Source organism: Heterodontus francisci, chromosome 40 (genome assembly GCF_036365525.1).
Source record: "Heterodontus francisci isolate sHetFra1 chromosome 40, sHetFra1.hap1, whole genome shotgun sequence".
NCBI classification, from domain to species: Eukaryota; Metazoa; Chordata; class Chondrichthyes; order Heterodontiformes; family Heterodontidae; genus Heterodontus; species Heterodontus francisci.
This window is the reverse complement of record NC_090410.1, coordinates 16,983,778-16,997,841: the sequence shown is the minus strand read 5'-3', so window position 1 is coordinate 16,997,841 and position 14,064 is coordinate 16,983,778. Positions and strand designations below refer to the sequence as shown.

At 43.9% G+C, this 14,064-nt stretch overlaps 1 protein-coding gene across 1 annotated transcript in view; it reads right to left on the bottom strand.

The window, feature by feature from the left end:
* Positions 1–14,064, bottom strand: part of LOC137353168 (ryanodine receptor 1-like) — a 535,610-nt gene that overhangs the window by 35,882 nt on the left and 485,664 nt on the right. The window contains exons 95-96 of the mRNA XM_068019216.1: positions 5,544–5,796; positions 3,732–3,818 (exon numbers count right to left, since the gene is read on the bottom strand). Coding sequence (XP_067875317.1) covers positions 3,732–3,818; positions 5,544–5,796 — 340 coding nt within the window. The remainder of the gene's footprint in view (positions 1–3,731; positions 3,819–5,543; positions 5,797–14,064) is intronic.

Genomic DNA, 14,064 nt, shown 5'->3' with positions numbered 1-14,064 from the left:
GTGGATAAATCACCAAGGCCGGATGGATTGTATCCCAGGCTGTTAAAGGAAGCCAGCGAGAAAATAGCTGATGCTCTGAGGATTATCTTCAAATCCTCATTAGATACAAGCGAGGTACCAGATGATTGGAGGTCTGTAAACGTTGTGCTATTGTTTAAAAAGCTTGTGAGGGATAGACCAAATAATTACAGATTGGTCAGTCTGACCTCAGTGGTGGGCAAATTATTAGAATCAATTTTGAGAGGTAGGATAAACTGTCACTTAGAAAGGCACGGATTAATTAGGAATAGTCAGCATGGATTTGTTAAGGGAAGGTCGCATCTTAATAACTTAATTGAATTTTTCTGAGAAAGTAACAAGGAAGATTGATTAGGGTAGTGCAGTAGATGTGGTCTACATGGATCTTAGTAAGGCATTTGACAAGGTCCCACATGGCAGACTGGTCAAAAAAAGTAAAAGCCCATGGGATACAGGGGAATGTGGTGAGTTGGATCCAAAAGTGGCTCAGTGACAGGAAACATAGGGTAGTGGTTGACGGATGTTTTTGCGAAAGGAAGGTAGTTTCTAGTGGCGTCCCACAGGACTCAGTGTTGGGTCCCTTGCTGTTTGTCATATATATTAATTATTTGGACTTAAATGTGGGAGGCATGATTGAGAAATGTACAGATGACACAAACATTGGCCGTGTAGTTTATAGTGAAGAGGATAGCTGTAGTCTCCAGAATGATATCAATGGTTTGGTTTGAGTGGGCAGAAAAGTGGAAAATGGAATTCAATCCGGAGAAGTGTGAGGTACTGCATCTGGGGTGGGCAAACAAAGCAAGGAATACACAATATTGAGAGGGGTAGAAGAAGTGAGAGACCTTGGAGTGCATGTTCACAGGTCCCTGAAGGTGGCAGCACAGGTAGATAAAGTGAAGAAGGCATACGGAATGCTTTCCTTTATTGGCCAAGGCATAGAATACAAATGCAGGGATGTAGTGCTGGAACTGTATTAAACGCTGGTTAGGCCCTCACAGCTGGAGCGTTGCATTCAGTTCCGGTCACCATATTACAGGAAGGACATAATTGCTCTGGAGAGAGTACAGAGGAGATTTACAAGAATGTTGCCCGGTCTTCAAAATTGCAGCTATGAGGACAGATTGGATAGGCTAGGGCTGTTTTCCTTAGAACAGAGGAGGCTGAATGGTGACTTAATTGAGGTGTTAAAAATTATGAAGGGCCTAGATAGAGTAGACAGGAAGGACGTGTTTCCCCTAGCAGAGAGGTCAATTACCAGGGGGCACAGATTTAAGGTGATTGGTAGAAGGATTAGAGGAGACATGAGAAAGCACGTTTCACCCGGAGGGTGGTGTGTGTCTGGAATTCACTGCCTGGATCGGTGGTGGAGACAGAAACCCTCAACTCATTTAAAAAGGTACCTGGATCTGCACCTGAAGTACTGCAACCTGCAAGGGATTAGATTGGACGGCTAGTTTTTCCAGCAGGCGCAGACACAGTGGGCTGAATGGCCTCTTTCTGTGCCGTAACCTTTCTATGGTTCTAGCATATAATTGTGCGGGATGGTGGCAAGGCACGACCCCGCCACCTTCCCATCTCCACCCAAATAAAGTTCGGGGCGGGAAGACCCGTGAACGACTTTCCCACCCCACCACCAATTGAGGCCCTTATGTGGGCAATTAATTCCCAATTAAGGGCCTTAATCTGTCACTGGCAGAATTAGCCCAGCAGTGGGCGGTCCTGTCGCTGCACAGGCAGCACGCCAAGCAAATCTATGCGGGTTGCTTGCTGGCTCTGGTGTGTGAAGAAGAGGGAGGAGTCCCTAATAAGAAGGCCCTTAGTGCCTTAAAGAGGGACCCGGCATTGGGAAGTGAGAGGGGTGGGGGGGGGGGGCTGCTGAGAGCCACTCTGCTGCCTTTGCTGCCGACCCCCCTACACCTACCTCCCCCGCAACACCACTCCTGCCCCGACTTACCTGTGGCCTGGTTCCAGGATCTCGGGTGAGTACCTGCGACCGCCAATGCCTCCGTGCTGAAGCTGTCCAGTGCCTCTGATTGGCCTGCAGCTCTCAGCTGGCAGGACATCCGCCGCAGGGGTCCTTGATCCCAGGAAGGCCTCCCACTGTCTACTTAAGTGCCTAATTCGAACTTGATTCAGCGGGCCGTCCCCAGAAGAGGGGACGTGGGGCTCTCGCTGGCGCTTTTGCCAATGGTCGAGATGCCCGTCGCCAAGACATAATCTAAGCTAAGCCATTAACTGTGTTTATCTCTCCACAGATGCTGCCAGACCTGCTGAGTATTTCCAGCATTTTCTGTACTTTACAGTACATCCAAGTATTTTTGAAGAATAGTTGTTATTAAAATGTAAGCAAATAAGTTTTGCTGCTGCTAGTTAAGAGAAATGTTGGCCAGAACATCGGGAGAATTTCCCTGCTCTTGTAGCATAGGATCTTATAAAAATCCACCTGAACAGGCAATGTTTTGGTTTAATGCCCTATCTGACAGATGGTATCTCTGACAATATGCACTACCTTAGTAGTACACGCAAGTGTCATCCCAGATTATGTGCTCGAGTGAGGCTCGAAACCACAGCATTTTGACTGAGCCAAGCTGACACTTGTTAAAATTATAAATTAGAAGATTACAACTGACTTGCACAGGGAAAATAACTGATACAAGATAAAATGAGTGAATAAAAACCCAGACTGTACTGTATGCTAACACTGGACATCCATCGAGGGAAGTATACTGGTATGGGTTTGGCGTTTCTTTGTGTCCTAATTGCTTACTCTGATGTACACCCATTTTAAATTTGGTCATATAAAGCAACAACAAAAACAACCTATATTTATATAGTGCCTTTAACATACCAAGACACTTTACAGGAGTGTTATCAAACAGAATTTGATAACAAGCCACAAAAGCGATATAAGGACAGGTGATCAAATGTTTGGTGAAAGAGGTAGGTTTTAAAGTGCACCTTGAAGGAGGAGAGAGGGGTAGAGAGGCGGAGAGGTTTAGGGTGGCAATTCCAGTAATCAGGGCCTAGGCAGCTTAAGGTATGGTCACCAATAATGGGTTAACAGAAATCAGGGATACACAAGAGGCCAGAATTGGAAGAGCACAGAGATCTCTTGGGGTTTCATGGTTGCAGGAGGTTAGAGATAGGGAAGGGCGATGCCATGGAGGACACAAAACATAAGGATGATAATTTTAACCTTGAGACATTGCCGGACTGGGGCCCAATGCAGATCAGTGAGCACAGGGATGATTGGCAAAAAGGACATGGTGCGAGTTAGGATATGGGAAACAGAGTTTTGGATGTTATGCAGTTACGGAGGGTGGAAAGTGGGAGGCTGATCAAAAGAGCACTGGAATAGTCGAGTATAGAGGTAGCAAAGGTGTGGATTTGGGTTTCAGCAGCAGCTGATGGGCCGAGGTAGGGATGGAGACGGGCAATATAATGCAGGTGCGAGTTGGCTGCCTTGGTGATGGAGAAGATACGGGGTTGGAAGCTCATCTCAGTGTCAAATAAGATGCTGAGGTTGAAATCGGTCTAATTCAGTTTCAGGTAGCAAAGAGATTGGGAGGATATTTGGATTTAACTTCACATCAGCAAAATGGGCACAGCTTTGAGTGCAATTTTAGGAGCAACTTCCAGGTTGCTCCCAAGAAGAAAACGTCAGTGGATTTCAGTAAAGATATACCTTTGTATTGATAAACTAAATTTACCTTATAAAAGAGGAGGATAAAGTTGATTGCAAATGCCACAAACAGAGCCAGGAAACGGAGATTGTAGAAATTCCTTGATAAGTAATTCTAAAGTAAAAAGACAAAGAGATGTCACTTATTTCATGCACATGTTTATCCATGTAATTGTATTCTGCATCGAGACTAAATTCACCACTGGTTTCTCATTTAGATAAATAGGAATGAGAGAACTCCATTGAATTCTGCATGCTGTTGAACCAACTTTAACTCTGCAATCAGGACAACAAATTTGGCACTGGTAACACAATTTGAATTGCGTCGGTCATGGACTCATTTAGGTTTGAACAATACGTTTCCTGGCTGCTTGGCCTTTCTGTTATGCTCCCTGTTTGGGCTATTTCCCGATAGTGTAATTAATTTATGGTGTCCACAAAAATCAGCTTACACAGGCAAACCCATTCTTCCTATAAGCCAAAACACGATCTGATACATGAAATATATATGGTGTAGTCTATGGAAAGGGTCTTAAACAGCACAAAGGTACGTTGCCACTGGTGTGGTTCTGTCACTTGGTGGGGCATGATTTAGGATAAGGTTGGTGAATTCCCACATGAAGTAGCAGAATAATCATCAAAAGTTATGGAGGAGAGTTCAATTTCAGCAAGCCATGGAGTTGAGTTAGTTGTCACAACGGGACTCTGATGGCAGGTCTCATTTGGCAGTGGAATCAGATCTTAGTCAGCTCAAGTTGTTCTTTACAAGCTGTGCCTGCAGCTTCTTTGCAATCGGCACAATTCAGTTATTGCTTCAAACAACTTATTCAAGCATTGGCAAGGGGTCACAGTGAAGAATTTGCCTGGATTTGCAGATGGGGAGGCATGGGTACTAGTAGGCAGTGGACACACAGTGCATTTGGTGCCTATTCAACCTGATCTCTGCAGCAATTTTTTTTTAAAATCAGTCTTGCGATATGGGCAAAGCTAGCAAGGGATCATTTATTCTTCATCTCTTCTTGCCCTGAGTGTATTAGGAATCAACCAGTTAGGCTTTTATGACAATCCAGCAGCTGTTATGGAGATTTTTCAGGTGCCAGTCCATAATTTATCAGATTTTATTGAATTCAAATTCACAACCTGCCACGCTTTAAATCTAAATGTGGCAATTACATACCAAATGGGGAGAAATGCTTATGGTTATGAATAGAATACCCAAAATAGTCTACAACTGTGCATTATTCTAAGTTGTTTAATATTATTTGGAATTTCCTCAAAATTTGTTTATGCAGATGCATGGGAACATCACCACCTACAAGCTCCCGTCCAAGTGACACACCATCCTGACTTGGAACTATAATCGCCGTTCCTTCACTGTCGCTGGGTCAAAATCCTGGAACTCCCTTCCTAACAGCACTGTGGGTGTACCTACCCCACATGGACTGCAGCGGTTCAAAAAGGCAGCTCACCACCACCTTCTCAAGGGCAATTAGGGATGGGCAATAAATGTTGGCCTAGCCAGCGACATTAAAAAAAAATGCCTTAATATGGAAAACTTGCACAGTTGTTAGCTTGCAAAGGCACTTTTGGTCAATAAATGGGTAATATGCTACTATTAAACAGATCTGATCAGAATTAATTAATTTTATACAAAAGACAGACTTAAAAGTTTTGAAGATTCAGTTCTCACTAAAAAATGATCTCACTGTTCAAAACCCTGCTCAGAAATTGTGTTAATACAAAAATTGCAGAGATGATGATTGACCCAGTTAACAGACATGTTTAACCGAGGACCCCTGAGAGATTCCTTTTCAGATTTTTAAGAAGTGTTCGTACTTACCAAAAGCTTAGTCTTGTAATTTTCAAACTCGTTCCAGAACTCCATTACTGCCTCTGGTTCCTCCCTTTTGCTCTCCTGTTTGGCTTTCTTCCTCACCTTCTTTGCTGGGGTATCAGCTTCTTCTTCTGCCTTTTCTCCTCCTTCTACTGCCTTTTCTCCTTCTCCTTCTGCCTTTTCCCTTTCTTTTTCTTCTGGTTGTTCCAATACTTCTTTTTGTTTCATATCCTTCTCTGCCTTTTCACCATTCTCAGTGCTTTATAAGGCAGAACGCAGAAAAACCATTCAATGTCACACCAACATTTAAGCTCCACAACAATGATCTAAATGACAATTGCAGGATAGTGCTGAGGACAGTTGGAAAATATTCTTTGCCCATCAAGCTAATAACATTTAGTGATCTTTTGCAATATCGTATAGAGGCATTAATGAATCAAACCCAACAATTATATATTTGCATAATATATACAGGGAATTTAGTTTCCTTACAAGTCTGTTTTTGAATTGCAAAATCATTTCTTATAAAAACTGACCATTATTTTCTGGCAAGCAATTGTAGGTTATTACTGTAACAAGTTTGTTGTAATTAATACAGTATTATAAGGTCACAATTTAATTACGTGGAGTACTTCCCTGCAGGTGGTTGTTGCACAGTTCTTTATTATAAAACAACCAATAGGGTTTTATTATCCCCTAAATTGAGAAAGTAAGTACACAAGTTTGTATGTGTGTGTACAAAGTATGTGTGTGGGTCATAGGCTATCCAGAAGTATTCTTTTGTGTGGATACAATAGGAGGTTGATCCACAACTGAACAAAAGTCCTCTGGCTTTTCATTGTTATTCAATATGCTTAGTACAAATGGCAATTTTACAAAATCAGATTGAATTTATAAGCAGGATGCAAAGGCTCAATGAAAGGATACAGGATTCATACTCCTGGAAGGAAGGTGAAAATAAGAGAATGAGAAGCCATTGAAACAATCAATTTGGAGAGGATAAAATAGAGGAGATCTAAGGGGAGGTTTTCCTCTTTGTGCCTAGATACTGAGCATTATCCAGATGCAATAATGAATTGGAAATCAGACAACAGACTAATGGGGGGAATTTTATCCTGGCGGCGGGGGTCTCGACATGAGGAGAAACTGACGCCGAGATCCCCACATCGCCTCTGCTATGGAAGACCCACCGAGTTTATTGCCAATCAGGCACTTAACTGGACAGTGGTGGGCTTTCCACAGGATCAAGGACCCTGGCGCCGGAAGTCCTGCCCTTGCAGAGCTGCTGGCCAATCAGAGGCCGGCAGCTGCAGTGCCACCGTGGAGGCGCTGGCTGTTGCTGCAGGTGCACCTGCCGGAGGCCAAGGAGCGTCGCTGGAACCAGGCCTCAGGTAGGTCAGGGTGTGAGACGTTTTGCAGGGGTGGGGAGATGGTCGACAGCAAGGGCAAGGGGGGGCGGGGGGGGGGGGGGTGTGGAAGCCTGCTGAGGACCGCCCCCTTTCCAATGCCGGGTCCCTCATTCAGGCATGATGGGGACCCCCTCCCTCCCCCCTAAAACCACCAAGCCAGGAAGCAGCCTGCGTGGTTTTCCATGACATGCTTCCTGTGCGGCGACAGGGCCACCCGCCACATGACTAATTGCGACTGTAGTGGGAAGAGGCCTTTAATTGGGTATTAATTGCCCAATTAAGGCCTCGATTGGCGACAGGGGAGGCCGTTACTTCCCGCCCCAGACTAAATTTTGGGGGAGGCAGGATGGTGGCGGGAACCCCACCCATCCCTGCCATCATCCCACCCGATTTTATGCTCTCCCTGCCTCCAAACCTGCTGCGGGGGAGAGCATAAAATTCCACCCTTATGTCAAGTCTCTCCACCAGAATTTGGTCCAAGATTTCTGGAGCTTTCCCACATGAGAGGGAGGAGGTTTAAAGGGGATCAAAGGGGTAAATTTTTCACACAAAGAATAGTGGGTATCTGGAATGAGCTGCCTGAGGAGGTGGTGGAGGCAGGAACAGTAGCAACATTTAAGAGGCATCTGGACAGGTACTTGAATGAGCAAGGCATAGAGGGATATGGAATTAATGCAGGCAGGTGGGATTAGTATAGACAGGCATTATGGTCGGCATAGATGCAGTGGGCCGAAGGGCCTGTTTCTATGCTGTACGACTATCTGTTGGCTGCCAAAATTGATGAGTGCCCAAATAAACTTGGCGGTGGGCCTTGTTCCAGAGTCCTCTGAAGACTAGAGGCCTGCTGGGGTTCCATGGGCAGCTTGAAGATGAAAGCCAAAAACCCACTTACAATTTTTAAAATTTCCTTCCTTGCCATGAGAATATTCAGGCCTGAGCTTTCTCTCCAACAGCAGCCAGAAGCAAAACTACAGGCTTGCAGCTTCACTTGCTGTCGCCACTGATCCGAATACAAGGCCATGCCACGGGTGTGCTGAGGTCATGAAAGTGGCATGGGCTATAAAAGGTAATTCATTGGTTGTGAAACACTTTGGGAAATCCTGAGGATGTAGTAAACTGCTGTATAAATAGAAGCTCTTTGCTTCTTCATGCCCACTCTTTTATAAAAGTTATGAAGAATACTTACCTCTCAAAATAAGATTATTAGAGTTTGGCACCAAAAGTTATTGTGCCAGTAAGGACATCTGCATACAATTACACAGAATTCACATCAGAAATAGGCCATTCAGCCCAACAGGTCTTTTCCAGCGTTTATGCTCCACACATGCCTCCTCCCATCTTATCCCATCAGCATTTACTTCTATTCCTTGCTGCCTCATGTACTCATTCGCATCAACTACTCCTTGTGGTAGCAAGTTCCACATTCTAACCAATCTCTGGATAGGAACATAGGAGCAAGAGTAGGCTATTCAACCCATTGAGCCTGCCCCACCATTCAATACAATCATGGCTAATCAGCCACTTCAATGCCTTCTTCCCACACTATCCTCATATCCCCTTATGTCATTTGTATTTAGAAATCTGTCAATCTCTGCTTCAAACATTTTCAATGAATGAGCTTCCACAGCCCTCTGGGGTAGAGAATTCCAAAAATTCACAACCCTCTGAGTCAAGAAATTTCTCCTCATCTGTCCTAAGTGACTTCCCCCATATTTTGAAATTGTGTCCCCTGGTTCTAGACTCCCCAACCAGGGGAAACACCTGACCTGCATCTACCCTGTCTAGCCCTTTAAGAATTTTGTAGGTTTCAATGAGATCACCTCTCATTCTTCGAAATTCTACAGAATACAGGCCCAGTTTCCCCAATTTCTCTTCATTGGACAGTCTCGCCATCCTGGGAACACTTCTGCTGAACCTTTATTGTACTCCCGCTATGGCAATAATATCCTTCCTAAGGTAAAGGGACCAAAACTGCACACAGTACTCCAGGTGTGGTCTAACCAAGGTTCTATACAATTGAAGCAAGACTTCACCACTCCTGTACTCAAATCCCCTTGCGATAAAGTCCAACATACCATTAGCCTTCCTAATTGCTTGCTGCACCTGCATGTTAGCTTTCAGTGGTTTATTGACAAGGACACCCAAGTCCCTTTGTACATCTACACTTTCTAATCTTACCATTTAAGAAATACTCTGCACATCTATTCCTCCTACCAAAGTGGATAACCTCACATTTTTCCATATTCCATATTATCTGTCACGTTCTTGCCCACTCACTAAATCTTTCCAAATCCCTTTGAAGCCGCTTTGCATCCTCCTCACAACACACATTCCCACCTAGTTTTGTGTCATCCACAAACTTGGAAATACTACATTTGGTCCCCACATCCAAATCATTAATATATATTGTGAACAGCTGGGGCTCAAGCACTGGTCCCTGCGGTACCCCACTAGTCACAGACTGCCATCGCGAGAATGACCCATTTATTCCTACTCTGTTTTCTGCCCATTAACCAATCCTTAATCCATGCCAGTATATTACTTCCTATCTCATGTGCTTTAATTTTGCTAACCAACCTCCTGTGGGGGACTTTATCAAAGGCCTTTTGAAAATCCAAGTATAGTAAGTTGTTTCTCCTGAACTTGTTATTGAATTTATCAGTGACTACCTTATATTTATGACTCCTGGTTTTGGATTCACCACAACTGGTAACACCTTCTTTAAGGCTACCCGATGATCATTTCCGTGGAGAAATGAACCCCAGCCTTTTCAGTCTTTCCTGATAAAACCTCAGATCTGATATCATCCTTGTAAAATCTTTTTCATCTTCTCCAGCGCTTTTATACCCTTACTGTAATATGAAGACCAGGGACTAAAAATTGAATAAGGCACATTAGTGGGCGCAGGGGATTGCAATGTGCAATTACCCTTCAGATGGAACTGATGAAGGCAGCACACAAACTACATACTGCTTTCTCATCTGCATGATAGTGGTATACAGACCAGCATTAAACACAATCGGCTGGGGCTCGGCGAGGCGGGGGGGGAGGGGGGGGGGGGCGGGGAAAGAGAGGTGGGAGGTGCTCTGGGGGGGGACAGCTTGTGCTGCGGGGGTGGGGTGGATGGGACCCTCTGTTGGGCACAAAGTGCCCGATCAGGAGGGCCTCACCAAAACCTGCAAGGAGGCCGGCACACTTTACAAGCTGTTTGTCACCTCCGCCGCTGCTTGTAAAATTGCAGCAGGAGCAAGAAGGTGACGGGAATGGCACACCCTGCCTCCGGCCCACTCCTTCGGGGGGACTTAAAATTCCAGCCCCTAGGTGAAGAAGGCCTCCTGCAAAAAGCCCTCCACCTCCTCCCTCTGTCAGCAGCTTCTTCTGCATCTGCTCCGTCTCCCAATCATCCTCCAGTTCAAGAGGAACTGCAATTATGGCCCCTATGACTGGGAGCAAGTGTTGTGCTCGGAGGCCTTTCAAATCCACAGCACTCCTTCCAAAGGTCCAGCACCAGTCCCTTCTGATGGAGGAACTGACACATGTTCTCTCAAACAACAATACACAGTACTTCCAATAACTCTGCAACAGCAAAAGAAAATCAAAAGGGCTTCACCTGAAAGTTGAATAGTGATCCCTTTAGATAGTGCTAGTGGGAGCGATGGGCAGGAGCCCCCAAGCAGCTAAGCATGTGTTCAGCTGTGCCTGTTTATAGGACTGATGAGGTCCAAAATGGCAGGTCAGGTACCAAATCAGTGTTAGACACTGACTGACATCACGATCTGCCCACCCTGCATGGTTCCAGTGCAAGTCCGGGATGCCTGTGCTATCACCCTTCAAAACATGGTGATCGGCATGGGCCATGCTGGAAGTCATCAGAACCCTGGTCATGTTTTTCATCTCCTGGTCCTATAGCACTAAAGCAGCAGTTCTATAAACACAAATTTTGTGGCCAAGAACTACATGTGATCTAGACAAAGTTCAAGACAAATTTAACATAACTCTTAAATTCTATTCCTCTAGAAATGAATCTTATGCTTTGTTTGCATTTTGTATGGCTCTATTAACCTGCAATGCTACTTTTAATGATTTGTGAACCTATTTCCCTAGATCCCTTTGTGCCTCTAGTCCAGTTAAACTTATTTTTAAAGCAGTAGGTGGCCTCCTTATTTCTCGAACCAAAAAGCACCTCCTCACACTTATACACAGTAAAAGTCATTTGCAATTTTCATGCTCATTTTGCATGTTTGTTTGCAACATTTTCTAGTTTGTCACAGTCTTCCTCCGCATTAGCTGTCCCTGAAATTTGGGGTCATCTGCAAATTTGATATTGTACTTTCGAGTCCAAATCATTATGTATATGGTAAACAACAGGGGTCCGTCCCACCAATCCCTTTAACCCTGACTCTCTTTTCTGTTTTGCAGCCAGCTTGCTGTCCATTCTCCTACCCATCCCCTAACTACACATGCTCTGACCTTATTCATGTGTCTACTAGCGATACCTTATTAAAGGCCTTTTCAAAACCCAAATATATTACATCCACTGTATCACTCTTGTCTACTCTTTCTGTTACTTCTTCAAAGGATTCAATAAGATCAGTCAAGCATTACTTTCCTTTTGAAATCCATGCTGGTTACTTTTTATTATTTTTTCAGTTTCTCGATTTAAAAAAAATATATGTTTGAGTCAAGATTCAATTATTTTCCCTACTATCGATATTAAGCTAACTAGTCTATAGTTCCCTGGATTTGTTCATAGAATCATAAAATGGTTACAGCTCAGAAGGAGGCCATTTGGCCCATCATGTGCCAGCTCTCTGCAACAGCAACTCACCTAGTCCCACTCCCCTGCCTTTACCTGCAGCCCTGCAAATTCTCTCTCTTCAGGTAATTATCCAATTCTCTTTTGAAGGCCTCAATTGAATCCGCCTCCACCACGCTCTCAGGCAGTGCATTCCAGATCATAACTACATGTTGCATAAAAAAGTTCTTCCTCATGTCATTGTTGCTTCTTTTGCCAATTGTCTTAAATCGGTGTCCTCTGGTTCTGGATCCTTCCACCAATGGGAACAATTTCTCCTTATCTAGTCTGTCCAGATCCCTCAAGATTTTGAACACCTCTAGCAAATCTCCTCTTAATCTTCTCTTCTCCAAGGAGAACAGTCCCAGCTTCTCCAACCTATCCACATAACTCATCCCTGTAACCATTCTTGTGAATCTTTTCTGCACCCTTTCTAATGCCTCAACATCCTTTCTTATGTGTGCTGCCCAGAACTGGACACAATACTCTAATTGAGGCCAAGCCAGTGTTTTATACAAGTTTAACATAACTTCCTTATTCTTATACTCCTATGGCCCTATATATTAAGCCCAGGAACCTGTATGTTTAATTAACTACTTTCTCAATCTGCCTTGCATCCTTTAATGATTTGTGCATATATACCCCCAGGTCCCTTTGCTCCTGAACCCCCTTTAGAATTGTACCCTTTAATTTATACTGCCTCTCCTTATTCTTCCTACCAAAATGAATCACTTCACACTTCCCTGCATTAAATTTTATTTGCCACTTGTCCACCAATTCCACCAGCCTGTCTATGTCCTCTTGCTCTATAAGTTTATCACTATTCTCCTCACAGTTCACAATACTTCTAAGTTTTGTGCCATCCACAAATTTCAAAATTGTGCTCTGTACACTCAAGTCTATGCCATTAATATATATAAAAAAAGCAGGGGTCCTAACACCAGCCCCTGGGCAACCCCACTATATATCTTCCTCTCATCCGAAGAACAACTGTTCGCAACTATTCTCTGTTTCCTGTCATTCAGCCAATTTCATATCCATGCTGCTGCTGTCCCTTTTATTCCATGGGTTCTAACTTTGCTGACAAGTCTATTATGTGACACTTTATCAAATGCCTTTTGGAAGTCCATGTACACCACATCAACTGTATTAGCCTCATCAACCCTCTCTGTTATCTCTTCAAAAAACTGAAGCAAGTTAAGCATGATTTGCCCTTAATAAATCCGTGCTGGCTTTCCTTAATTAATCCACATTTGTCCGAGTGACTGTTAATTTTGTCCCGAATTATCATTTCTAAAAGCTGTCCCACCACCTAGGTTAAACTGACTGCTTGTAGTTGCTGGATTTGTCCTTACACCCTTTTTTGAACAAATGTGTAACATTTGCAATTCTCCAGTCCTCTGGCACCACCCCTGTATCTAAGGAGTATTGGAAGATTATAACCAACACCTCTGCAATTTCCACCCTTACTCCCTCACTATCTTTGGATGCATTTCAACTGGTCCTGGTGACTGATCAACTTTAAGTACAGCCAGTCTATCCAATACCTCCTCTTTATCTATTTTAGCCCATCCAACTACCTCCTCTTTCATAAATTAAAAACAGAAAGTGCTGGAAATACTCAGCAGGTCAGGCAGCATCTGTGGAGAGAGAAGCAGAATTTGCGTTTCAGTTCTGTGACCTTTCATCAGAATGCAGGCCTGAAATGCTAACTCTGTTTCTCTCTCCATAGATGCTGCCTGACTGCTGGATATTTCCAGCACTTAGTTTTTATTTCAGATTTCCAGCATCTGCAGTATTTTGCTTTTGTTTTAGTGTTTACCTCCTCTTTCACCATGACTTGGGCAACATCTTCTTCCTTGGTGAAGACAGATGCAAAGTACTCAATTAGCACCGAGCCATGCCCCCTGCCTCCATGCAAAAATCGCCTTTTAGGTCCCTAATTGGCCCCACTCCTTCTTTTACCACACTTTTACTATTTATGTGTCCATAGAAGACTTCTTGATTTCCTTTTATGTTAACTGCCAGTCTCTTCTCATATTCTTTGCTTCTCTTATTTTTTCTATCTCCCTGCCCAATTTTTCTTTTATTATTCTTTCATGGGATGTGGGGGCCGCTGGCAGGCCAGCATTTGTTGCCCATCCCTAATTGTCCTCGACAACTGAGTGGCTTGCTAGGCCACTTCAGAAGACTGTTAAGAGTCAATCACATTGCTGTGGGTCTGGAGTCAAATCTAGGCCAGACCAATAAGGACAGCAGATTTCCTTCCCTAAAGGACATTGGTGAACCAGGTGGGTAAATATTGTTATGAACACTGGACTCT